A 26,752-nucleotide genomic window follows, 5' to 3' on the forward strand; every position below is an offset into this window, starting at 1 on the left:
CAGCTGGGACAGGCTGGAGCAATCAGTATCACCTTTCTGCTTGAATTTCCGGAGAACCATTGGGAGGAGGGAAATCAGAGGAAAAAGGTATGCGAGATTGAAATTCCATCGCACTGCCACAGCATCCACGAAGGCAGCTGAGGGGTCTCTGGTCCTGGACCTTGTGGTTGTGACGTGAGGCCATAAGGTCTACTTCTGATAGGCCCCATTTGTCCACCATGAGTTAAAAGACATCTGGGTGAACAGCCCATTCTCCTGCGTGTACATCCCGACGACTTAGTAAGTCCGCTTCCCAGTTGAGGACTCCGGGGATGAATACTGCAGAGATTGCCAGGAGATAACGTTCGGTCCAGACCAGGATGTGAGCTACTTCCCACATTGCTGCCTGACTTAGCGTGCCTCCCTGATGGTTGAGGTAGGCAACTGTGGTCGCATTGTCGAACTGGATTTGGACCGGCCTGCCCTGGAGAAGGTGTCTCGCCAAAGTGAGTGCTCTGTACACTGCTTGAAGCTCCAGGATGTTTAAAGGCAGGTGACTTTCCTGAGTTGTCCATCTTCCCTGAAAGGTATAATGACCTGTCACTGCGACCCATCCACGAAGGCTGGCATCCATAGTGAGGAGCTCCCACTTTGGGATACAGAAAGGGCAACCCTTGTCCAGATGAGACATCTGCAGCCACCATGAGAGGGAAAGCCGCACCTCTTGAGGGCGGAGCATCATCTGGGTGATCGGATTAGATGATACTGGCCGTTCCACTGAGATAAAATCAGTTGTTGAAGAGGCCTGGAGTGGAACTGGGCGTATTCCAAAATATCGAAGGTGGATACCAGGGACCCCATGACCTGCATTGCTGAGTGAATGGATACGCTTTGATTGCAGAGCAATTTGCGCACATGCAATAGCAGTACAGAAATCTTGTCTGCTGGCAGAAAGATCCTTTGTAACTGAGAATCCAGGAGTGCACCCAGATGTACCATCCTCTTTGCTGGAGATAGGGAGGACTTTCTCTAATTGATGATCCAGCCGTGTGCTTGCTGGCAGGCAATGGTCAGCTGGAGATGGTGTTGTAAAACAGCCTGTGACTGTGCCAAAATTAAGAGGTCATCTAGGTATGGCAGGAATCTGACTCCCTGATGCCTCAGGTAGCCCATCATAACTGTCATTATCTTGGTAAAGACCCGAGGGGCCATTGACAGACCAAATGGCAGTGCCTGAAACTGGTATTTTTGCTGCAGAAGAGCAAACCGTAGAAATCTTTGTTGGGATAGCATAATAGGCACATGCAGATACTGAATGTCCAGGGAAACCATAAAATCCCCAGGTTCCACTGCCAGAACAATAGTTTGTTTGGCACTTGGATAAACCTGTTGATGGGTTTGAGATTCAGAATAGGCAGATGAGACCCATTCAAATCAAAAAGAGCATGGAATAGAAACCAGTTCCTCGAAGAACCGAAGGAACGGGTATTACCACACCTAAACTCAACAGGGAGTGAATGGCTTCCTTGAAGGCCTGGGCCTTGATGGGGTCTGATGGAAGACCTGTACAAACAAATTGCTGGGGAGTAAGTGAGAGCATATCCATGAGAGACCACTTCTCTGATCCAGGCATCTGTGGTTGTCTGATGCCATGAGTCGGCGCACTGCAGAAGTCGGCCTCCCACCCTGGGATCCCCTAGGAGGGGGCCCGCCCCATCAGACGGAGGGTGTGTCGTCAGACTTAGGAGCTGGACATCTGGTCACCCAAGGCTGCTTAGATCTAGACTTGTTGGTCTTGTCTAAAGCAGGCTTCCTTGGAAAGGACTGTCCTTTTTCATTACCTTGGGGACGAAAAGTCTGAAAGGAAGACCTATTAGGCTTAGGAGTAGCTGCTGACTACAAAAAAGCAGTTTTTGAGGATGCCAAAGTAGCCACTATCTTGTCCAACTCTGCGCCAAACAGTACGTTGCCAGAGAAAGGCAAGGATTCGAAGACTTTCTTAGATTCTGAGTCCACTGTTCAGGATCGTAGCCAAAGGACTCTGCGGGCGACTAACGAGGTCACAAAAGCTTTAGAAGAAAGGAGTCCAGTATCCAACGCAGCTTCTTCAAAATAAGAGGCCGCCTCCCGAATATGAGAGATGTAGGCCAGTTGCACCCTGGTAGCATCTGATGACATGCTGTCTTCCAGTGCATTCGTCCATCCTTCAATAGCCTCAGCTACCCAGGCTGAGGCCATTGCCGGCCTAGTAACAGCGCCAGAAAACAAGTATACAGACTTAAGACAAGTCTCTAGTTTTCTATCTGTAGCATCCTTAAGGATGGATGCGGATGGTATAGGCAGCGTAGAGCTCTTAACTAAACGTGCCACATGAGAATCCACTATAGGAGGGAATTTCCATTTAGTACACTTACAAGGTGGGAGAGGATAAAAAGAGTATTTTTGGGATATGGAACAGTTTGTTAGAAATATTCCATGCTTCCCCCATAAACAGTGAGCTGTTCTGTTTGAGAGAACTCAACTTAACCACCTTTTGCCGTTTAAACACCGGGGCTTTAGGCTTAGGAGCGAGTTCCTCAACCTATATATTCAAGATTGATTTAACCGCCCTTACTACAGAAGGTCCTCCTTGCCCTGGTGGTGTAGTGGGGGAGCGAACACACCAGTCGCCCCACAACAGTTGCCTCCAGCTGGTCTCCACAGCCGGAGGTAAGGACTGCATAACAACGTGATTTCCTGCAGCGGAGAATCGCCTTACCTGACATCCCCGTTATCCGGCTGCAGTCCAGGGCCTCCCAAGGAAGTGCTAGCCAAGCTCCGCTGGTGCCCGCCATAATCACCGGACCACTCACCAGTGTTGCGGCACAAGTGGGGGTAGTAGGAGCAGTAATGCACGTGTCCATTAGGACGCTCAGCGCGACTTGCTCAGAAACAAAGTAAAAACTTTAAAACATAAAATAAAAAATTGGGGCTGTCTAATACAGCCCCACTGTTCTCAAAGGTGCTACTGCTTCTGTCAGCACCTAATGAAAAAACTGGCTGCCTGTGGCTGCGTATATACGGAGGAAGGCCAGTGCATCCTGGGAGCTAAAGCTTTAACTGTTTGGTGCACAGCTCACTCCAACCAACTACACCCCATGGTAATCCCTATGGACCCTGAAGAAGACATTATTTTTAATAAAATTGTGTGGGATAAGTTTTAAATTGATGTACTTGAAGTAATTCAATCTTTAAAAAAAACTGTCAATTTCTGAGCGGTTTTTGGAAAAAATATTAGCCAGTTAAGTGTTAAAGCAGCTGCATGTGGAAGAAAACAGACATCACCCAGAATTACAGCAAAAAAGAGAGAAAGAGGAAATATCTTAGAATGGTGCACTGAGCTAGTATATATCTTAAAATGTAACTTTTATTGGTAAATAATAATAAGATTCTAATATCTTTCAAATTATATCAAGACAAAATAGCGAAAATAAATATAAAATACAGATAGATAATGTGAAAAGAAATAAGAATGTGATTTCAAAACTGTGTTCTAAAAAGAACATACAAAGCAGCGCTCCTACCTAATCTTACAATTTCTTGGTGTTGTTATAGATATTAGTGGGGTGTATATATTAAATTATATATGTATATAGTATTCTCACACTTTAATGCACCACCACACAAATCAGAATAGAAATCCCTGCTATTGACGTTAGTCTAACATATTTTATCCTGGTTGTAGGTATATCTCAAATGCTTGAAAGAGTCTTGTCCATCTGACAGTGTCACATACACCCTTTCATAGGGTTATAATAGAGAAATTAAATCACATTTATGACATCAATCAGGTCCGTGGTTTTTATACAATATTCCTGCTAAAGTTCTATGGAAGTACTTGCATTATTGATAAAGTCATTCACATATTAACGAGTTTGTAGTGTTCTTCCTAAGTAATCCTTATAGCAGGTATACTCAGTGTAATGATATATTTTCAATATCCCTCTATTGTAAGCTCTCAGGATATCAGGTATTTAGTATCCTCATCAGGTCTATCGTTATATACCTGGGTATTATATAGTACTCCTGCTTAAGTTCTATGGAAGTATTTATATTATTAATAAAGTCATTAATATATTAACCATATCGATCACCCAGAATTAGAATCCAAGATGATGCACGTTATACCTGAAGTTTTAATAACAAATCTCCCAATCCCAAATATCATTATATTTTATTCGGCATGATTGTTACAGAGCAGGCTATTTATTTACTGGCATCTGAGACCACAAGGACTAGAGGGGTGAGATATGTTATATTGACATTCAGAATGTTAACACCATAGTTTTGACATGGTCTGAATGTCGAGATTGTGCATGTCAACATAATGTTTGTCCAGTGTTAGGACATAATGTTTGTCCTAACCCTGCACTGTCCACATAATGACCATGTCAGCAGGTTGAGTCTACATTAAGCCCATGTTAATGTGTATGTGTGTGTTTTGTACTACCAACAACTTTTCTATTATTACCTTGTCTACTGTAGTTCACTTTATTATTTAAAAGTTCACATCGGACATCACTTACTTGGTATATTCGAAAAGGGATATAACGAAATCCAGCTTCTTCTGGTGCATATTCCATAAGTTTTCGATTTATGGTCCAAAACTGGTCAAATTTGTCTAGAATGTTACAAGAAGAAATATTATGGGTTTTTATTTTATATATATATATATATATATATATATATATATATATATATATATATCTTGTAGAACTATTGTAATGATTACTACAAATTCATAGGTTTAGCCTTTGCAAGTTCTCCATACATTGGTTAATAAAAAAGTTGATAAACTTAAATGACATAATTATAATTATATTTTAGAGTACATTATAAATAAAACATTTATATTTTATGAAATAGATATGGCCTTCTTTTTCAAAGTTTTCAGTAAAATTTAAAAAACACATCATTCTAAAAAACAGCAATGATTCATTTATGTATTCCATATAAAAAATATACCCAGACCACATGCACTCAGTTATAAAAATTTAATTTCACAATATGTATATCAGTTTTGAATTATTGTACTGTATATTTGTTGTAACTGAAGCTCCTGCACTTATACCCCTTTCAGACATACCGAGATTCCCAAGAATTTGTCCTGCCTCGGCCAAATTCCCGGGATGTCGCGTATGTCTGCAAGGTACCTACCCAGGAACATGTTCCGGGGTAGCCGACCCTCCGATCGACCAGGGAATTTCCCAGGACTTAAGTCCCGGGAAATTAGCCTGCTCATGTCTGAATGGTGCTACCCGGGAATTTACTCCCGGGCTTCACCAAAACAGCTCCTGATTGGCCAGCCACGGCTGCCTGCTGCTATCATCAGCAGGAGCAGTCGGAGAGAGACAGGAGAGACGCCGGACATATTGCACATATTGCAACAGAACCGCGATCTGGTGAGGGTGAGGAGAGTGGACAGGAGAGGAATTGGTGAGGAGAGTGGACAGGAGAGGAGTGGCAATAAAGGCCTTTATTAAATAAAACCTTGTTTTGAAAATACAAATATTGTGCCATAATTGAATTAATGTTGCATGACCTCATTAATGTGTGCCAGAAAGCATCCACTTTAAATGAGAAAACTGAGATTTTCTGTGTAGAAAACAGAAAAACCCGGCTTATGTCTGAAAGGGGTCTACCTGGGAATTTTCCGGGTAGAAGCTGTAGCGTTAAAGGGGGGGTCTCGACCAAATACCTGGGAATTTGCACAGGAGAAATTCCCGGGTCTGAGCAGGAAATTTCCCGGGTCGTATGTCTGAAAGGGGTATTAGTAGCCTTTTCTTTTAGTTGTAAAGATTTTAACTGACATTAACAGAAGAACAATACATTATATTACAAGAAGTCATCAACAATATAATTTATTGTAAAACTGTTATAAAAAAGGAGGAAAACAAAATTATGTCATTATGCATTATATTTGATAAGGAAGAACTAAGAAAGGAAGTGAAAGCCGGGGGTATGGAGGAAAGTGGGGGAAACTATTTCTCTATATGAAAATAATCAAAATTATGCAAAAAAAATACATATTAAAGTTTATCAAAACTTTTATATCAGAGTTTAAATAATTTAACTATTGAAGCCATTGATCGTCAAGTGATTTTGAGGAATTGTTAGGATAGCATACAATGCACTCAATTTTAATGACATACAAAACTCTATTAATAATGGCTGAGAGGGGCCGGATCTGGAGATTTCCACAAAGCAGCTAATTGAGAAGTTCAAACACTTAAGTATGGAAAATTATTTTATTTCAATATTTGTTAATAACTGGGATTGGTATAAGACAAAATTCTGGTGACAGAGGAACATCAACAGTTGTTATAGATTTCAGTACTTTTATTTACATTTCATGTATTTCATTTTGCTATATTTTCCTATATGCTCCCATATCTGCCCACAAAACAGCATGTTTCATCAGGACAGGGCTGAAAAAAAGATTTTGTAGCAAAGCATAAGAATGAACATCCATGTCAACTTTTATAGCAGTTGCTGATAGATCACTACTACTCTGAATAAGTTATTCCATTTTAGCCCACAAATGCTTAGATCTGGAGTTGCTGTATAAAGTTGAATTTACAGTCAAAATGCATCCAGTATTTAGTCCTAGATGTGATCTTGTTCAGAAAACAGACCATTTGTAAAAGAGTATGTTGCAGACATAAAGGGATGGACCTGACATACAATAATGGCCAAATATACATTACCATTTAAACATTATTCTACTCCAGTTGTCGGGGAACAGGGGTAAATTACCCCACATGGGGTAACAATGAAATTCCTGGGGGTAATGGACGGACAGCCGGGCATGCATATGAATCATTCTATGCATACCCGGCTGTCCGTCCATTACCCCCGGCTGTGCCGCAGGGAGGATCTAAGCCGGACGCCTGCTGAGATGTTAAACCAGCGGGTGCCCGGCTCCTTCCCTGCGGCACCGCGTTAGCCAGAGGCTGGAGTTCTCTTCTGAACTCCAGCTTCCGCCTCTCTCCATGCGCACTATGGCAGAGACGTCATGACGTCTCTCCCATAGTTCCGAGGAGCAGCCGGACGGACAGGACGGCGGCAGATGCAGGACGGGAATTAAGGTAAGTGTTTTTTTATTTTTTGTACAAGCAGCACTACAGGGGTGTTATATGGGGGCACTACTACAGGGGCATTATATGGGGGCACTACTATATGATTTCCTTCCTTTCAATTCAAGAGGGTAATGTCAGCGTATCTAAATATATTTTGGGGTAAAAGGTAAAAAAGTTCCCTGACCCCTGCTCTACTCATACCAAGAGTCACAAAGCATTATGACAACTAACCAACTCTGCTACATTTACCAGATGTCTAGTCTTCATCCTAGGACCCTGCACCTGTCACAACCTATGCAGTTCCTCTTTCCTGCCAGAGGTGTCACTCTATGCTCTGGTGCTTCTAGCACACACTGATCTGTATATCAGCAGGTTGTTGTATCAGCATGAGTGTGCTAGAAGCACCAGAGAAGAAAGTGATACTCCAGTCAGGAAAGAGGAACTGCAAAGGTAGTGACAGGTGCAGGATGCTACAATGAAGACTAGATGTCTTTATGAACTTATGTCTTTATGTTACTTATGGCTAATGTACCCCTGAGATAGTACTTGTGGGTATGCTTTATCACATCATAACCAAGCCAATATTCAGGCTAAGAGGATAGGTCAGTGGTTCCCAAAATGGGTGCCTCAGGGCACTTGCAGGGGTGCCTCGAATTGGTGGTCCAGTACCAAATAAAATTATTTTTAGTCAATGTGATAGGCAAAACCAGTGCTAATAACTGCTAATCAGTGATGTGGACAAAAAGTAGCACAGCCCTATCAGCCACCACATAACTGAAGGGTGACATATAAGCACAATTTAATTTATTCAATTTTTTCAGAATTTCTCAATAAGAAACTTTTGGCCCAGGGATGCCGTGGAAAATATGCTGATACTATAGGGTGCTGTGATTCGAAAAAGTTTGGGAACCACTGGGATAGGACCTTTTTCCAAGAATAAGTCTTATTTTATTTATGCTTATAAATGACCCAAACATGTTAAAAAAAAAAAAACCAGAACGTCTAACTGCTACCATGAATTCTGCAGTAGACAAACCTCCAATCAGAAATGAGACATAAAAACACAGCAAGGAGTTTTCAAACTTACTTTGTCTAAGGGCCCGAATCAGTATTCATTGCAACTGCGAAAATATGCTAATGCCTGCCACAGCTCAGCCAGCATAGAGATGCCCACTACTGCATTCTCACATCTGTAATACCTCGCAGTCCTGCGCATACATCGGTACCACTGAAGCACATTGGCCCGTCACGCACAATTACAGCAGGTATGACCAGTCACAGAAACTGCAAGTCTCTTTGCACGAATTGAATACTCAAGCTGCATGTGCAATGGCAGTGGCTATTACGCATGTCTATCTGCAACGGCGTTCAAACGGACAGACATGCCTGCGTTTCTACAACCACTACCCCGTCATAACTCCAAATGCTCATGGCCTGTCACTCACTTTGCGATAGATTCCCATGTGCGTGCGATTGCAGCACACGCACACTGCGGTGAATACACGTACGTAGTTCTAAACAATCGGCCGATCTGCATATGTTACTGCGTACGCTGCTGAATCAGTCCCTAAGGCCTCTAATCTCTAGTTTGGCGGACACATCTCCTGAAAGTAGTGTTCATTCTAGCACCCTGCACCTGTGACAACCCGTGCAGTTCCTCTTTCCTGCCTGGGGTGTCGCTCTCTGCTCTGGTGCCTCTAGAACACTCTGGTCTGTATCTCAGCAGTTGCATCAGCTAAGTGTGCTGGAAGCACCACTCCAGGCAGAAAAGAGGAACTGCACGGGTTGTAACAAGTGCAGGATGCTAGAATGAACACTAGGAAAGACAAGAGTAGATGGGAGGGTCAACCTACCACACCAGTGTAATGCCATAGCATTGTGATTCGGGGGCACTTCCTAACTGACATCCATTTACTTTTCACAAAATCAGTTACCCTGTACATTCTAAACAAAACTATGATGACAGATCTTCTTAAATCAGAAGAAAGTATAAGAATAAGTTGCTAGCCCTAACCCTCCTACTAGAGCCTAACCCCCTAACCACAGTACTTAACGTTGAGATGCCGGCGCCGGGATTCTGTCAGGTTTCTGGATTCCGGCGCCAACATTCTAAGATCCTTAATCCCAACTATCGGTGTTTTGACCAGTTCCCAATCAGATTATATCTATTATTTGTCTAGTACAGTATGTAACGGTCAATCTCAGCCCGCAGGTTTTCCCAACAGGTCATGTTTTGAGGATTTTTGTCTGTGGAAGCAGGTAGGATAATTACTGATGCAGCAACATACTGTACAATAACTCACCTGTTCATGATTGAAGAAATCCAGAAAACATTACCTGTTACCTGAGAACTCCAAGGGGTAGATTTACTTAAGCTTCTAAAACAGACAGGTGGTGATGTTGCCCAGAGAAACCAATCAGATACTAGCTATCATTTTGTAGGATGTAATAGAGAAATTATAACTAGAATTTGATTGGTTGTTATGGGCAACACCATCACCTGACTGTTTTAGAAGCTTTAGTAAATCTACCCCCTAGTCTAGAAAATGATAGCTAGAATCTGAATGGTTGTTGTATTTGATACCTCAATTTTTTTTCTTTAGATTTGATAAATCCTCCATCTTCCCTTTCAGTGTGACTGTGAGTAAAGCATGCTTACACAGACAGGGTGCATCGTCTGGATAGCACCTATTCAGTAAAACACACTTGGCTCATGTATCATACTGTAAATGAGTGAGGTCTGGCTGCACAATAAAGATCTGCTCCCACAAAATACACCAATTCACATTTGCACTAATCAGAGCTGTAACTAGACTTTTTGGTGCCCTGTGCCAGAAAGAGCACTGGCGCCCCCCCTCCCCCAATTTTTCAAATAAGGACATAAAACGTGCACCCGAAAAAGGGCCATGGCCTCATGGGGAAAGGCCAGGGAAGAGATAGGAGTGGCCAGGAGATGCTGGGGATGAAAGAAGAGGAAGCTACAAGTAAGAATGATAATAAACAGAAAATTGACAGGCCCAAACAGCGCCCCCTGCCCTGTGGTGCCCTGTACCATGGCACAGCTCGTACCACCCTAGTTACGGCCCTGGCACTAATGTTAGTATGCTGACATGTTCTCAGGGTTCAAAGATATCAAATATATTTCAGAGCCATGGGGTTTTCTTGTAAAACAGTGGTTATATTTGAAAGGATGATAAAATGGAATGAGTGCATTAGTTTTATTTTTCCAGCATAAACATATATAAAAAAAGGTTTATAATAAAGAGAACAACAACATAACCTACTTTCTTAACATAAAAAATACGACTGCATTTTCTACAGATACAGTAGAATACATAATGTACCAGTACCTACCTAACCACATCCTTAGTTTAACATGATTGACCACACCAGAAGAACCTTCTGCTGTAACAAACTTCTGTTAACAGTATATATTATTCACATGATACCAAACAACATGTAGAGATCAAAATTGATTTATACATACTGTAGGTATACAATTCAACTCAAATATGTTTTCCTTTGTGACAATGTTTTGTCAGCATTATCGTGTTTGTGATGAATTTGGCACAACTGTTGTTGCTCTGAAAATATGCACTACCAATCCAAGTTGTGTATTGCCAACCATTTGATTTTGAAAAAGCAACTGTGCATGAATACAAAGAGGTGTTAAACAATAATCATTTTCAAGTGGAAGTATTTCTGTGTATAAAGATTAAAGTTTGGTCCCAATCTTTGATGAAATAGATCTTAAAAATACAGAATCCCGAGAAAGATACACAAGGTCCACTTATATATGACACAATTTACAGTTGTACTTTCCTGCAGTACAGTGATACTCTGATAGAAGGGGTTACCTGGAAGGTTCAAATGGTCCAACTATCGCTTGTTTGATTCTAATGAGAAAGTTTTGTCTAGCCACTCCCCCCCTTCTTGCACCACGAAACACGCACACCTATGAACCCACAAATTCATGCAAAGTTTCTAATTCTAACTGAAGATACACAGTGCCCATGGAGATTTCATTGCATCAGAAATATTGGCCACAAGTTACAGACCTCTTGATATTCAAGAAAGAAAAACATCAGGATTTTCCTGAGCCACCTAGACCCCAAAAAATTTGCTGAAACCCCAAACGTATAAGCTTTCCTTTCATAAACTAAAAATAATGTATATTGTGCAAAATGTGCAAAATGTAAAACATAGGACCTAAATCAGAGATATACGCTAATGCATTCACTGCTGCAATCCCATACGCTACTGCTGTGCACGATTAAGCTACTGCTGTAGCCGGCTAGAAATGTAGTGAGACGCCCACTGGCGGCTACGCAGATCCAAGCAAGTGCGTACAAATACACAGCTACTGTTGCAAATCATTTGATAATTGTCCACCTGAGTAGCCATATGGTCACACAGAAAGGCCGCCTGAACTGAGACACCAGAACCACTTTATCTGCCTACGGGATTGTAGATGCAGGCTACGACACCCGGAAAACAGCCAGGACACACCTGCGCTTTTTGCCGCCAGTCCCCGTTAGCGCTCCCAAACGGTCCCTGACTGTCAATTACTTTGCAAAGTAATCCTCACTGTGAGCGGCATCGCAAAGGTACCTTGGCATGTGCAATCGCTCAACTGCATAAATGTCGAAATAGTGAACATCTCTCAATCAGGCCCATAGATACTTAGGGCAGCTACCCCTTCTCCCTCTTACCTGTCACCAGCCTCTCTACGCAGCACTCGGCTGCAGTGGGGCCAGAGAGACTGCAGCTGCTGAGCAGCAACAGCAGTCTCCTCTGCCTGTGCAGGGATGGGGGGAGGGCGTGATCACACTGATCGCGCACCCCTGGAACCGCCCTGGCTGAGGTGCTCACAGCGCCCCCTGTTCGGCGCGTGGCGCTGAAAACATATTTTTTCTAAGGGGGGCGTGGCCACATCACTGTGATAAGGCCATGCCCCCCGAATATTACTGGGGACGGGACCGGCTCTTTACAGGCCTGTTTCCATTTATCAACACTCTGGGCTTGATTCAGTGAAGGTTACTAAAGCAGCAGCACTCATAGCTGTGGAAATATGCAAATGTTAATCTCAGTCTTCCTTTTGTGCTCCACGGAGACACCCACGTTCAGCCTGTGTGGTGTGTGCATGTGTGATGGAGTTTGTAAATACACCAAACATTGACGCAACATTGGTTGCACCACAGACATTGGCAGTTGCTTAGGGTCTACTTCAGCTAATCTCCTCAATTCCAACTAAAGATGGCCGCTGAAGCATTGGAGGAATTGTGATTGGGAGCGCAGCAGCGCCTGTGACACTCCCACAGCACGCACATGAAATGGCCTCATTTTGCGATCACTTTAGGTCACTTCCTAGTTTCCACCCAGATACGTGACCGCAAACCCTTACTCAGGTATTAGAGAATCCGTACGCAATTGTGAACAGCAAAAGACACTTGGGTTCACAAGGGTACAGTATGGAATTCCTGGGCTGTTCGTGCATGTGCACTAGCAAAACATCGCTCTACTGCAGGAACATCGGTATAGAGTTCATTCTCTAAAAAATTTAACTTTTTCAAAACTGTTTTATCCTTTTTCCCCCTTTTCAATTATCCATAACTGACAATAAATCACACGCCTCAGTATAAAATTTGTTTTATACCTCTCAATTATTCCCCATATCCTTTCTTGGACCAATCTTGGCACTTTCACCTATATAATCTCTCTAAAATACACCAAGTAGATACAGATGTCAGGCTCATTCATCCAACCCATCCTCTCCCAGCCCTTATAATGACTACCTCACTCAGACCAACCAATCAGCTTAAATCTTACATTTTACAGGATTTATTTGAAAAATGACAGTAAGGAGCTGATTGGTTGATACTTTATCAAAGCTTGGAGAAAGATAAAATTGTGAGAGCTATATACCCCCCTAAAGGAGCACATCCACTAGCAGACTATTACAACATTGTAATCGTGCAGTCGTTTCACAGTCTGTGCTGTACATGCACTGAACGATTAGTCGTTCAGTGTAGGCACCCTCCCTCATCCCCGAACATGGCCAATCTGTCATTATCAGCAGATTGACCAGCATGTTTGGACGATGATAGATGTGAAAAACGACCAGCGGGAGCGAACATTGCTGGTTGTTTTTGACATTAAGCTGCCCGATTAACAAACGATTGAACGATAACGTTATCGTTCAATCGCTCTGTTTAATTAGGTAGTGGATACCCGCCTTTAGTCACTATAAACTCATCTCATCAGCGAAGTTTCCAAGACTAATATATTGTTCCCAACTTCTCACTAATGACTTTTTCACTTTAGTACACTTTCAATCAGCCCAACCACAACACCTTAAGTCTTGTGTGTTCCATTTATTCATTTAGATGGTAAACTGTTACAACCAGAGGCTTCTATACCTTTAGTTTAGGTTTTGTACATGAATATGTCTTTGTTTTTTACTTTATTTTTCTTGGGATAGAAATGATTTAGCCATTTTCCTATAAAGAGAGAGCCAAAGCGGCGAAAGTGTCATTTTCTGCAGATACCACCAGACTGGATTACATGAGATAAGAAAGGGAGAACTATAATCCAAGGAAAAAGTCATTCACAAAAACAACCAGAGAGAGAAGGTATGAGAAGAAACGAGATGGCTATCTAGTCACAAGAAAGCTTTTACACTTCACAATGCAAATAAATCATTTGTTACATGAGATCATTAGACATACTAACATTCACTTGTTATCCTTTAATGTGAATAACAGCAAATGCCACATTTGGCTTCTGCTTTTAAACAAAATCTGTATATGCTTTCGCCCCCCACAAAAAACAACCGCATCAAAAGCAGATTATGTAAATATTAAACAATGACAGCATTTCTGCGTGTTTCTAGTGCAGATATTTTCCATATTACAGCATCATGATTCCTGAAAGTAATGGTAAAGAAACCACTGTCTACTAGATGTTAGTGGTGGAAGCTGCATCATCCTCTAATATATTCTACAGGAAATGGATAGATTACACACGGTCATTTCTGTACCTTTCTAGAACTCTCAGTGTAATATCACTTTCTGTGTCCTTAAATTATCCTTGAAATATTGTTTTTACCAATTAATTTAAAACTCAAGTTTGAAATAGATGCACAAAAACTGTTCTAAGAAAAAATTACTTTTGTGCACATCATTAATTTGAATTATGCAAATGGAATTGCAATTTGTTTTTACAAAAGTTAAGGTTCATGAAATATGTGCCTATACAGCCAACTCAGGGAACAGGGTGGGAAACTAGTCAGTTTCATGCTTCTGACTGCAAATAACTATCTCTATATCTAAATAAAGAAATACACTATATAATTATATATGGTAAGGTGTATCCTACTAGCAGGGGCAAAACGCTTATTATAGCAGGGTGCTCAGTGGCTTTAGGGCCTGTCAATGCCAATCCATCTACTAAATAGGCCTGTGCTCTGCTCTTATATGCGGACATACACAGTTAAACCCTGTTTGGGCATTCAGTTCAAGGGGATACGTTTACTATCCCAGCACAGGGGATGCGCTTAGAATAACGGCACAGGTATCGCAACACTGGTGAGAATCCCGGTGCCAGAATCCTGACCGCAGGCATCCCAAAGGTAAGTAGCGGGGTTGGGGGGAGGGTTAGGAACTAGGGGGGGGAGGTTAGGTTCAGGCACCGGGAAGGGAGGGTTAGGGTAGGGAGAGGGGGAGGGTTAGGATACCGACCGACAAATGTCGGTATCCAAACCCTGTCGGGATGCTGGCGTTGGGATTTTGACCGCCGGCATCTAAGTTCAAGATCTGAGATCACACTTCCCAAATGTTCAAATAATCCTAGAAAAAAAAAGGAGAAAACTTTTCTAGCTTTGTCAAGTGCTAACTTCTAAAGTACTGATACATAGCCATAGCTTTGTTTCAGATTTCAAATTAAGAACAGAAAAAACATAAGCTCCACTCATGCTGCCCATCATTTACAGTCATACAGTATCTTCTTTTGGCTGTTGCAAATCTTCCTTTTCCTATGCAGCAGGGAGCATTGGGGAGACTCAGCCCTTATGTTACATGGTCACCTATCTTACTTCCCCTGAATAAGTCCCAATACTATAAGAAGGGACAAAACACATTAAAATGCAGGTATAACCTAGCTCCTCAATGGACTATTCTATTAAGAGGATTTCAGAAAATCCATGTTTTCATTGACTTTTAGGTACAAGTTTAGATATTGAGTGCTATACATATATATTCAAACGTTCATAAAACATAGTACACTATTGGAGGGCATTTCTTTTTTTTCTGTCTTTCTTGAGAGAAGAAGAACTCCATCCATGCAAAGACCTGCCAGAGTTTGCTGATATGCTATTTATTCAAGTTTATATCCGGAATGCAGATATGGGTGGATAATAAAAATTTAGAGTTTTGGGTTTGTATGGTTTTTTTGCCGTGTTGTGAACACATATCGGTGTTATGTGGCAGGAGAGTGCGTTGCTATTACTTTCACATTTCTTTTGCATGAGAGCACAATATTATAGCTTTTTCTATACAGTTTTACACTGTTACTTTATTCCTTTTTGGCATATAGTATCACGTTACTGTGATCAGGAAATAGGGGGGAGTGCAGCAATAGAGATACAGATAAGCAATTATTAATAATGTTTTGGTATGGAAGCACTTTATAGATATTTCAGATATTTTTAACTTTGCATTTAATATACTACACTAGAAGGCGCTATTCTCTCACCTTTTTTTCATAGGCATAGCTTTATTTCAGATTTCAATTTTAAGACCAAAAAACATAAGCTCCACTCATGCTGCTCATCTTGTACGGTCATATCTCTTTTCTTCCCCTCTTTTAAATAGTAATTAATTGAACTACACACAGTACAATAAGGTCAAACTAAGTGGTCCAACAAAAACAAATGTACATCAGGCGTTCATGGAATATCTGGTGAATAAAGTATGTATGGCAGAGATGGCACAAGCATCGACTTTTTGACCACAGACACTTAACCGGTTGATCGCATTGACCCATCCGGCAGCAGTAAGCAGCGTTCAATAAGAATCAGTGTTATTCTTTTTGGCTGCTGCGCCGAAATCACAAGTGGAGTGCTGAAGCCGCAGCTAGCATGTTTACCTACAGTCAGGTGTCCATCAGTAGCCAATAAGAATTAGGGTGATTCTTACTGGCTAGCTCAGCTGCACCGAACTGCAGCCGCGGCTAGAAGAGGCCGCGGCTGTCTCTGTCGGCTGTCACTGTGACAGCAATAGCCTATAAGAATCGTTGTGATTCTTATTGGTTGAAGCTGTCACATGTAGCAGCCTCCATTGTGCTAGTGCCAGAGCCGGGTTAAGGGAGGACACGGAAGTGCCAAACTCACAAGGGGACGCAGTGACCGATCAAGACTGGAGGGCCTGCACTGTGGCTGCTGGTGTCGCCCACAGCTGAGGGGGAGGGAGGGAGGGACTGGGAGTTCCTCTCAGACAGGTCAGAGGGGCTGGAGCAATTTAATTTAGGTTTTTTTTTTTATGTGAGGGACAATGTTTTGTTATTTCCTGTTAGGGGGACGCTGTGTTTGGGTTTTTTGCTGTGAGGGCCAATGTCTGTGTATATTTTTTTTTTTCTTTTTTCCTGTGGGGGCCAATGTGTAATTTTGGCAGGCCAGTCCCTTGCTGCAAAGTTACGTCTTCTTTTGTCACGCTACGCCCCATTTTTCATGCGTGCTCCTACAGCATGAGCAAATGTAGACACTTTGTACATCGAGGAAGAATTTTAGCTTTAAATGTAGAACACAGAGTTCAAAAGTCTGGCCACCTCTGATGTATGGGCAAATGTGTTGGTACCATTGAAACAATGCTTCATTCCTTCTGTAAAGTGATGCAATTAAAAGCTATTGTCTCAAGTATACCTCCATGCCTTTTGTATGTCATATAATAAACAAGCAAATAAACTGTGAAAAGAGATAAATTATTGCTTAGTCTCCAAAGATTCTAAAATGGCCTGGACTGGATTGTTGGTACCCATGAGAAAAGATAATAAATTATTGTATTATAGAAATCAAACTAATTGTTTTCTTGAATTAGCATCAGACGTCTTCAGTCTTCTAATGAGCCATTCAGTCTATTTAAATGGAGAAAAGTAGTTACTCTGTTGCTTAGTATCATCATGTGCATCACACTGAACATGGACTAGAGAAAGCAAAAGAGAGAGTTGTTTGAGCACATCAGAAAGAAAATAATAGACAAGCATGTTAAAGGCTATAAGACCAACTCAGAGCAGCTTGATGTTCCTAGCACTACAGATGCAAATATTATTAAGAAGTCTTAGGCTCTGATTCAGAGCCGGACGCTCTTTCAGAGCGCTCACTCTGAATCAGGGCGGCAATAATTTTTTTGTGTCGGCCTCCTGGCCACTCGCTAAGCTGTGGGTGATCACCCAATGCTTTTGCGAGCGGCCAGGTGATGGTCGCGATGGTCACGACCATCGCGACCATCCAGCTTGCGACGAGCCTTGTGGTAGGGTCTTGTCCATCGCAAGCCCCAGTGAGCTTCCGGCTCGAATAGAGCCGGAAGCTCACTACTGAGGCCGCCTCCAAATGGCAGGCGTTCCTTCGGGAACGCCTCCGTTTGACCAGCCACCCCCCCTTCCTGCCTCCAAAATGGGGTGAGCTGTCAATCACAATCGACAGCCGCCCCGTTTTAGTGCGAGACCCGTAGCGACTGAGCGCCCGTCGCTGGCCGGGTCTCACTCATGTGCACGCCGGAGCCAGCTCCGGCGTGCACATGCGCAGTGTGGGACCATCGACCCACTTGCGAGCGCTGTGCGCTCGCGTGCGGGTCTGAATCAGGCCCTTAAGTCCATGAGACTGCAGCCAACTTCCCTGGACTTGGCCACAAGAGAAAAATTGACGCCAGTTAAAACAGAAGGATAGTGAGAATGGTAGAAAAAGATCCAAAGAAATCGTCCAAAGATGTACAAGCTGAATTCCAAGGTCAAGGTACGTCAGTGTCTGGTCTCACTATCCGACACTTCCATAGAAGAAGACCCAGGAGGACTCCACTTTTGGAAAAAAAAAAAAAAAAAGCAGACTGGAATTTTCTGAAATGCATTTTGACAAGCCACAATCTTTCTGGAGCTTTTTGGCAGTCACATAAGCTCTATGTTCACAGACAAAAAAAAAATATTTCAAAGAAAACAACCCCCATACCTACAGTACAGTGAAACATGTAGGAGGGGCTGATATGTTTTGAGGCAGCTTTGCAGCGTCTGGCACGGGATACTATGAACTTGTGCAGGGCCAAATAAATATCAAGACAATAAAGGCATTCTGGAGCGAAACATACTGCTGGAAGGTGAACCGTCCCAGTCTCAAATCACAGGCAGACTGAAACAGGTTTTGCTCAAGAATATCCCTGTATTTAGCACCATCCATCTTTCCCTCGACTCGAATCAGTTTTCCAGTACCTGCTGCTGAAAAATATCCCCACAGCATGATGCTGCCACCACCATGTTTCACTGTGGGGATGGTGTTCTTGGGGTGATGGGATGTGTTGGGTTTGCGCCAGATATAGAATTTTCCTTGGTGGACGAAAAGTTAAATTTTAGACTCATCTGACCAGAGCACCTTCCTCCATACATTTGGGGAGTCACACACATGCCTTTTGGCAAACTCAAATCATGTCTTCTTATTTTCATCACTAAGTAATGGCTTTTTTTCTGGCCACTCTTCCATAAAGCCCAGCTCTATGGAGTGTATATTGTGGTCACATGCACAGATACACCAGTCTCTGCTGTGGAACTCTGCAGCTCTTTCAGGGTTACCTTTGATCTCTGTGCTGCCTCTCTGATTAATGCCCTCCTTGCCCAGTCTGAGTTTTGGTGGGTGGCCCTCTCTTGGCAGGTTTGCTGTGGTACCATGTTCTTTCCTTTTGATGATGATGGATTTGTCCCTGACTTGTTTGGAGAGCTTCTTGGTCTTCATGGTGTGATGCCACATGGTTAATGGTGTTGCAGCCTCTGGGGCCTTTCAGAAAAGGTGTGTTTATACTGACAGATCATGAGACACTTAGATTTCACACAGGTGGACTTCATTTCACTAATTATGAGACTTCTGAAGGTAATTGGTTGTACCAGAACTTTTGAGGGGCTTCATAGCAAAGGGGGTGTTTACATATGCACAATGCAATTTTCAGAATTTTATTTATAAAGATTCTTTTTTATTAGGGGTGAGCGGGTTCGGTTTTACTCGGTTTTACTCGGTTCTTATCGCCACTTTACCGCAATTTCGGCTCGATTTCATTCGCTACCCAAAACACGTGTTCGGCGATAGCCAATAAAAAGATCCGAGTAAAACCGAACCCGCTCACTCCTATTTTTTATGTATAATTTTTCTCATTTCACTTCACCAAATTAGACAATTTTGTGCAGATCCATCACATAAAATTCATATTAAAAAAATAAATAAATTACAGGTTGTAATGTAATAAAAAAGGTAAAAAGCCAAGGGGGTGAATACTTTTGCAAGGCACTGTATAGTTAAAGACTCCTTTCTTCATTTTTTTATCTTTTAAACTCTGTCACCGCGATTATGAAAAAAAATCACTTAAAATTTTAGATGTTAGATATTGCAAGTTTTTTTTTAAGAATTGTTTTAAAATGAAATTAATTTAAGGTACAGTATAAACCAAGGTATTTGCACTACAACAGAAAGCCAAAAAATAAGCTTCAAAACAGATTATTTGCTAAATGAGAAATAAATCTAATTGGAGATGAAGTCACAAGTTGTAAAGCCAGAACAAGAACCTTAGATTAAAGCACAGCATTGTTTGGTGGCGGTGAAACAAAAACATACAGTGACCTAGATGGCATGAAACAACTGAGGCTGCCTAACCCTTTAAAAAGTACTCGTGCCTTATGAAAATGGCATTGCCCACAACTACAAACATGTAGAGGTGTATTTGAAAAACAAAATCCCAATTGAACTTACTTTTTCCCACCCATGGAAAACCACATGAAGCCTCTTGATGTGCTTGTGTTTTAGATGGATCTCATCCAGTTGAGGTTATAAATTCAGCAGTTGTACTAGTAAATAGAATGTTATCTCACTTATGAAATACAGTCATTCAACTTCCTATATGCCTCAACAAGGTTAACTGCCAATAGTAAAATTAAACGAGTGATATATAATAAGACGACTATCAGTAGGAGATGAACCATTTTATTTACAGTTTACACACTCACTGATACATTTTATAGAAAGATACAGAGGGATTCATAGTTCTTTCTGATATTTTAAGAATTAATCAATGAACACATTTCTCCCTTCCTCAGAATAAATTCCATTTTATACTGTGTCACTCCAGAACATGAGTGCTGATTGGCATATAATGCCAGAGCCAACAACGCAGCCATCATTTTGTCTGAAAAAAAAAATAGGCAGTAACAATCCTGAGAGAACAGGCAAACAACTGTTACACGGGAATACAATCATACCAGCATGAACGGCCCATCAAATCATAACATATAAATCACGTGTGATGTTCGCAACTGATTTTCTAATATAAATAAACTCCAAATTGATTGATAAGAATCAGAAACACAATCTTCCTACATTATACAGATTGTGGTGAAGCAATCAGCATAACATATAGAAATGGAAGTGAATGAAAGCTCCAGTAATAAATAAAAGTACAAAAAAATCAGGGTGCAAGTCTCACTATTCTTAATTAGTAAACAATGTAAATTAAAAATAAAAATACATTACGGATGATGCCAAGTGCCCTGCTTAGAGCCTTGTCACCGAGTTACTGGACTGAATTGATCAGGACTCTCCCTTAGATAGCCTGCAGTCATAAGCAGTATCTCACACTAACCATGATGTGACTTGCTAGTGGCGAGGATACTTCCTTCTTTGGTCAATAAAAAGGAATTATTATATTTATAACTATTAATCTCAATTATTGAGGTTTTATACAAGTTGCACATCTGCTATTTTACATCAAGTTCTAAAGGTGCCTACACACGGTACGATGTAGGTAACGATTCAATCTTGTTAACGATTTCCCTTGAACTCTACCCGGCAGCTCCAGGACACAATGTGCAGAAAAACCTGAATGATGTGACACAAGATCTATCGCGTACAATGTAATGATTTGCATATCATTAGATCGTGCACGAGAGTTGACAGATGCTTGCACGGATCAGGGAGATCCATGATGCAAGTATCTGTCACAGATGCACGGACGGATCAGTGCGATCCGTGCTACAAGCATCTTTGTAAAAATAATCAATAAGACACAGATGCAGGGACGGATTAGTGAGATCCGTACGTGCATCTGTGTTAAAAAATAATGTAAATAAGTGTATAAATAAAAAATGGCGTGCCCCCCTCCCCAAGCACAACCAGCCCCGGGCTTTTCACAGCCGGTCCTGGTTGTGCTAAACACAGGGGGACAAAAGACATAGGGGTCCCCTGTATTTAGCACAACCAGCACTGGGATATGATTCGGTCCTGGTTTTGGAAATACAAGGGACAAAAAGCGTCGGGGTCCCCTGTATTATCCATAACCAGCACCAAACTTTTTCTAGCGGGGCAGTAATGCCACAGCCAGGGAAACCCTTTCACTGGGTCCCCCGGCCAAAGCATTACCCTTGACCGCTAGTCAGCCCAGGCTGGGGTACACTGGGGAGTTGGGGACCCCTCCAATAAAGGGTCCCCCTCTCCAGGGCACCCCATGCCTAGGCTGATAGCCCGCGGCTATCTCCATCTCCCCTGGAGCGGTGGGTGCCAGGTTGATGGTGTAGTCTAATTGAAAGAGTTAAAAATATTGTCTTTTGCAGTAAAACTACAGGTCTCAGCAAGCCTCCCCCACATGCTGGTACTTGGAGAACCACAAGTATCAGCATGCGGTGCATTACGGGCCCACTGGTACCTGTAGTAAAAATAAATATTAAAATAAACAGTACACAAGCAGGACCGACTGTGAAAAGGCCGGGGTTGGTTGAGCTGGTTGATTTCACTGATCCGTTCCTGCATCTGTGTCTTTTATCACAGGTGCTTTCCGCACGGATCGCACTGATCCGTGCGGGCATCTACGTCGTCCATTACATCGTGCATACACACGTAAAGATGTGGTGACAAATCGTGAAAGACAGGCCGCGATCTCTCTGCAGGTTGAAGAGATCAACAGCCACGTCCAATGACCAGTGGGAGCGCGCATTGCATCGTTATCGTGCCTTACGCACGGCCCTTTTTTAAGCGATTTGTCGTTTTAAACGGTCGAAAACGGCAATATCGTTTTAAAAAATCGTACCATGTGTGGGGGGCCTTAAGAGTTTAGGCTCACTACAAGAACTGTAGGAAGTGCAGTTATAAAGACCTGTAATAGAGAAGAAAATCTTAACCTTTAAATGCATTTTCATTCTCTATACCTTGACAATATACAAATTGAGCAGGGTTTTATCTGTGTCAGATCTCACCTTAGCGAGGCTTGTGCAATGCTTTTCATTATGTGCAAAATAATCTATTTGCCTGTCTTGTACATATATGTAGATGCAAACCAATATTTTGGTTTTGGGAACCAACTCACCCTGGCAGTAACACACAATGAGACAATTATCAGTATACTCCAATCGCCACTGTCATGAGGGGAAGAGCTTGGTTAGTGCACACACATATTAAGCTGTGGGCTTCCTCATTATCCCAACCACAAATAATCTTGGGAGTTGGAGAAAATGCCACCAAGGGCTACATCCTTATTCTAGGTAGGGCTAGGAAGAATCGGAGATAGGAAAACCCAGCGGTATTACAAATATGTACAACACTAGCAAATGGACAATTATTTAGGTGTTTAAAAGGCGCAAAACGGCAAAATACCATAGCAATGCTTGTTATTCAAGTACACCACAGGGTTTTAATATAACCATATAGCCATTGGCCACAGTTGTGTATTAAACAACTCCTACAAAGTGTTTTTTCAATAGGACATTGCTTCAGACTAACATGCTTTTGGGGGTAAATATTGTTTCCAGTTATACTAATGACACACTGCCAAGGCAAAACCTCACCAGATAGTGTTAGGAGCATTATTTTCCAAGCTTGGTTTCTGTATTGGCATGCCCTAACAATGCTGTTATATTGTGATTTATTTTTCATGACAATTTCCATATCCCTACAAAGTTTAATTATACAAAATTAGTATCAATTAAACACATGTAAATAGAGTTAAAGTACTGTGTCAGCAATTTCAGCAACTTCTCGTATAAGGGAAGCTTATAGTTTGAGACTTAAGGTCCCCATACATCTGCGTTTAATTAGGGCAAATTGGCATTTTGCAGAGGATTGTCCCAAAATATCAGCAATGTATGGAATTCCCTGATTGCGGATTCCGATCAAAAAATGGTCAGAATCACTAAATCAGGTTGTCCAACATGTTCAATTTAAGCAGTGAGTCGGGGTTATAGATTAAAAGCAGCCACTTTGCAAATCGTTACTAGTAAAATGAGCCTTTCACGATTGGTAGATCTGTTATTTGCTGAAAATGATCTGCAAATCATAAAAAAGAGGATACTGAGGATCAGGTGACTGCCCGGCACAGTTATTCATCTGAGACACCCTGCCAATACTGCTCAAGAAGCACTCTCAGTCAGGTGCGTCCAAATGGAATCCAAAATAGACTCACCCACAGCTACATAAACTTGCTTGATGGTTGAAGTAATCCAACGAGCAATAGAATGCTTGGACGCTGGCCAGCCTCTTTTATGAGCGTAATAAAGCACTAAGAGACAGTCTGCCTTACGAAAAGCAGCAGTCCTATCCACATACTGTATATCCAAAATGAATGCTCATACCACATCCAGAAAATCGGAGGGGACTCTCTGGATAAGATATTTCATTACTGGAACAACAATTTCCTGATTCAGGGGAAAATGTGAAACCACCTTAAGAATAAAGGACGACCAAGTTCGGAGATCCGCCCTATCCTTATGGAAAATCAAAAGTGGGAGCTGGCTAAAAATGCTGCCAACTCCGAAAATGGTCAAGAGAAATATACCTTTCAAGTTAGCCACCATTATTCTGACTCTAGAGGCTCAAAATGAGCTGTTGAAGACCAGTCAACACTAAATCAAGGTCCTGTGGAACAGGCAGAATATAAGTTGCCTGAAGATGCAATACCCCCACATGAAGTTTTGAATGTCCAGGAGAGATGCCAGGTGTCTCTGAAAAAGAATGAGTAAGAGCAAAACCTGCCCCTGCAGGGAAGAGAGATGGAGACCTTTGGACAATCTGTCCTGTAGGAAAGTAATCAGATGCGGCAAGCGATTCTGAGAGGCTAAAACCCACGACTCTCACACCATAGGATGTAAGATCTCAACACACTATGGTAAATAATTTTAAAAAGTGACTTGCGTGCCTACAGCATAAGCAGGATAAAAGCTGTAGAAAACTCCTTTGACATCAAGAGACTGGTCTCAAGTGTCATGTTGTTAAAGCCAACCAAGGTAAACCTGGATGGAGAGGAACCAACCTTGAGGTAGCAGATCATCTAGTAGTGGCTGTTCGACCACCAGAGGCAGAAGATTCGAGTACCATGACCTCCGGATCCAATCTGGTCCTATTAAAAGAACATGAGCCTTTTCTCGTTAGATCCACCTGATAACATGCAGGTGCATGATGATTGGCTTAAGAGAAACTCAAAGCAGAAGGACCACTTGGCTGTCAGAGCATCCACTAAGGTTACCTGTGGATCCCTTGAACGTGCCCATACCACAAAAGTTTCCTGTTTAGCCTGGATGCCAGGAGATCTATGCCTGACACTCCCCATCTCTCCATAATCTGAATGAACGTGTCCTGATGTGAGAACCACTCCCCTGGGTGAAATCTGTGTTGACTGAGAAAGTTGGCTTCCCAGTTGTCCACCCCCAGTATAAAAATGGCCGATATGGCTGGTACAAAGCTTTCTGGCCATTCATGATTTGGGCAGTCTCCAACATAGCCTGATGACTCTTGGTTCCTCCCAGTCGGTTGATGTATGCCACCGCTGTGACACTGTATGATTGGATCTGTAGGGGCTTGCCACTGAGGATTGCTGTACCTGAACGAGAAAAGACCAGACTGTCCAAAGTTTTAGAAAGTGTCCTCTCTTCCAGTGACCAAACCCTGTGGAACTGGAACCCCAGAGTCACTGCACCCCATCCCTGGAGACTCGTGTCTGTTGTGACTATTGTCCATTACCAAGGGGAAAACTGGCACTCTATAGACAGTTTGGGAGTGAAGAGCCACCAAACCAGAGATTGGCCTGGATAGGGGAAGCAAATGCCCCTCCAGGCATGGATTCCACATCCTCCAATGTTGAATGATAAAATGCTAAAGGGGCCTGGAATGGAAGCGTGATAAAGGAACCGCCTCGAATGCGGCTACCATCTTCCCAAGTAGCTGCATGCAGTGCAGTATGGACACCTAGTGAAGACAAAAAAGAACCCGTACCAGAGACTGCAATTCCCTGATCTTGGCCCCTGGTGGAAACATATGTCAACATGCAGGCCCAGGAAAACCATCCTCTGAGCTGGGACCAGATTGGATTTAGGCAGGTTGAGGATCCAGTCGTGGAATTCCAGTGTTGACATAACCTACAAGTGAGCGCTGGGAAGATCTGATGATGGTGCTTTGTTCAACACATTGTCTAAATAGGGAATTACCATAATTTCATGATGACACAGTATAGCTACCATAGGAGCCATAATTTGGTAATTACTCTTGGCACAGTAGAAAACACGAAGATCAAGGCCTGAAACTGAAAGTGAAGGAGCTTGTGATCTTGTTCCCAAATTGGAACGTGCAGATTAGCATTCTTGATATTGAGGGACATAAGGAATTACCCCTCTTCCATGGAGGCAATTATGGAGCATCAGGATCTCATTTTGAAAGTCCGCACGCTTAAATGTAAATTGAGTCTTTTTAAGTTTTAGATGGGGTGAAAAGAACAGTTTGGTTTCTGTACTAGAATAAAATTTGAATAGAACCCCAATCCGTGATGATGTAGTGGGACTGGGATCACAACTCTGAAGCCAGAAGACTGTAAATTGCACTCATCAGTGCCTCTCTCCCGATCGATCCTGAGGAAGAGGGGTTGTAAAATATTGATGAAGATGTGGGCCCTCTAGGTCCAAGACAAACTCTGGAGAAAACCTCTCTGACCCAAAAGTCTGTGGTTGACTGGAACCAGACATCCCAAAATAAAAATAGACAGACCCCTTCACAGGAGAAACTGGCACCCTCCTGAGGACCTATCACCTCTACAGAAGCCTTCACAGCAGGACCCCATGGCCATTCGCCCTCTAAATTGACCCACTGTGTTGCCACCAGTCGCACCTCTGGTGATCGGAGGCAGGAACCTATCATAGAAACGAAAGGGACAATATTTAGGAGTTCTAGGGTGGGATAGAAGGACTGGAAGATACTAACTTTTTCCGTCAGTTGCCTGCACTCCAGCTTTGGCGTAAGTAAGGATTGTCCCACAAAAGGAACTGCCTCTAAAGTCTTTTTAGATTCAATATCCTCCTGCCCAGAGCGCAACCAAGATAGAAAAGGCTGACATACCTGAAAGGAGAATAATAGCGTCCAAGGATGCATTAAATTGAAGTCTGCT

At 42.3% G+C, this 26,752-nt stretch overlaps 1 protein-coding gene across 2 annotated transcripts in view; it reads right to left on the bottom strand.

Annotated features, from left to right (window-relative positions):
- Positions 1-26,752, bottom strand: part of ATG5 (autophagy related 5) — a 215,779-nt gene that overhangs the window by 127,093 nt on the left and 61,934 nt on the right. For both annotated transcript variants that reach the window (XM_088460512.1, XM_088460514.1), the window contains one exon: positions 4,545-4,639. In XM_088460512.1, coding sequence (XP_088316638.1) covers positions 4,545-4,639 — 95 coding nt within the window. The remainder of the gene's footprint in view (positions 1-4,544; positions 4,640-26,752) is intronic.

The sequence above is a fragment of the Taudactylus pleione genome, unplaced genomic scaffold (assembly GCF_031769625.1).
Source record: "Taudactylus pleione unplaced genomic scaffold, aTauple2 ptg000046l, whole genome shotgun sequence".
Lineage (NCBI taxonomy): Eukaryota > Metazoa > Chordata > Amphibia > Anura > Myobatrachidae > Taudactylus > Taudactylus pleione.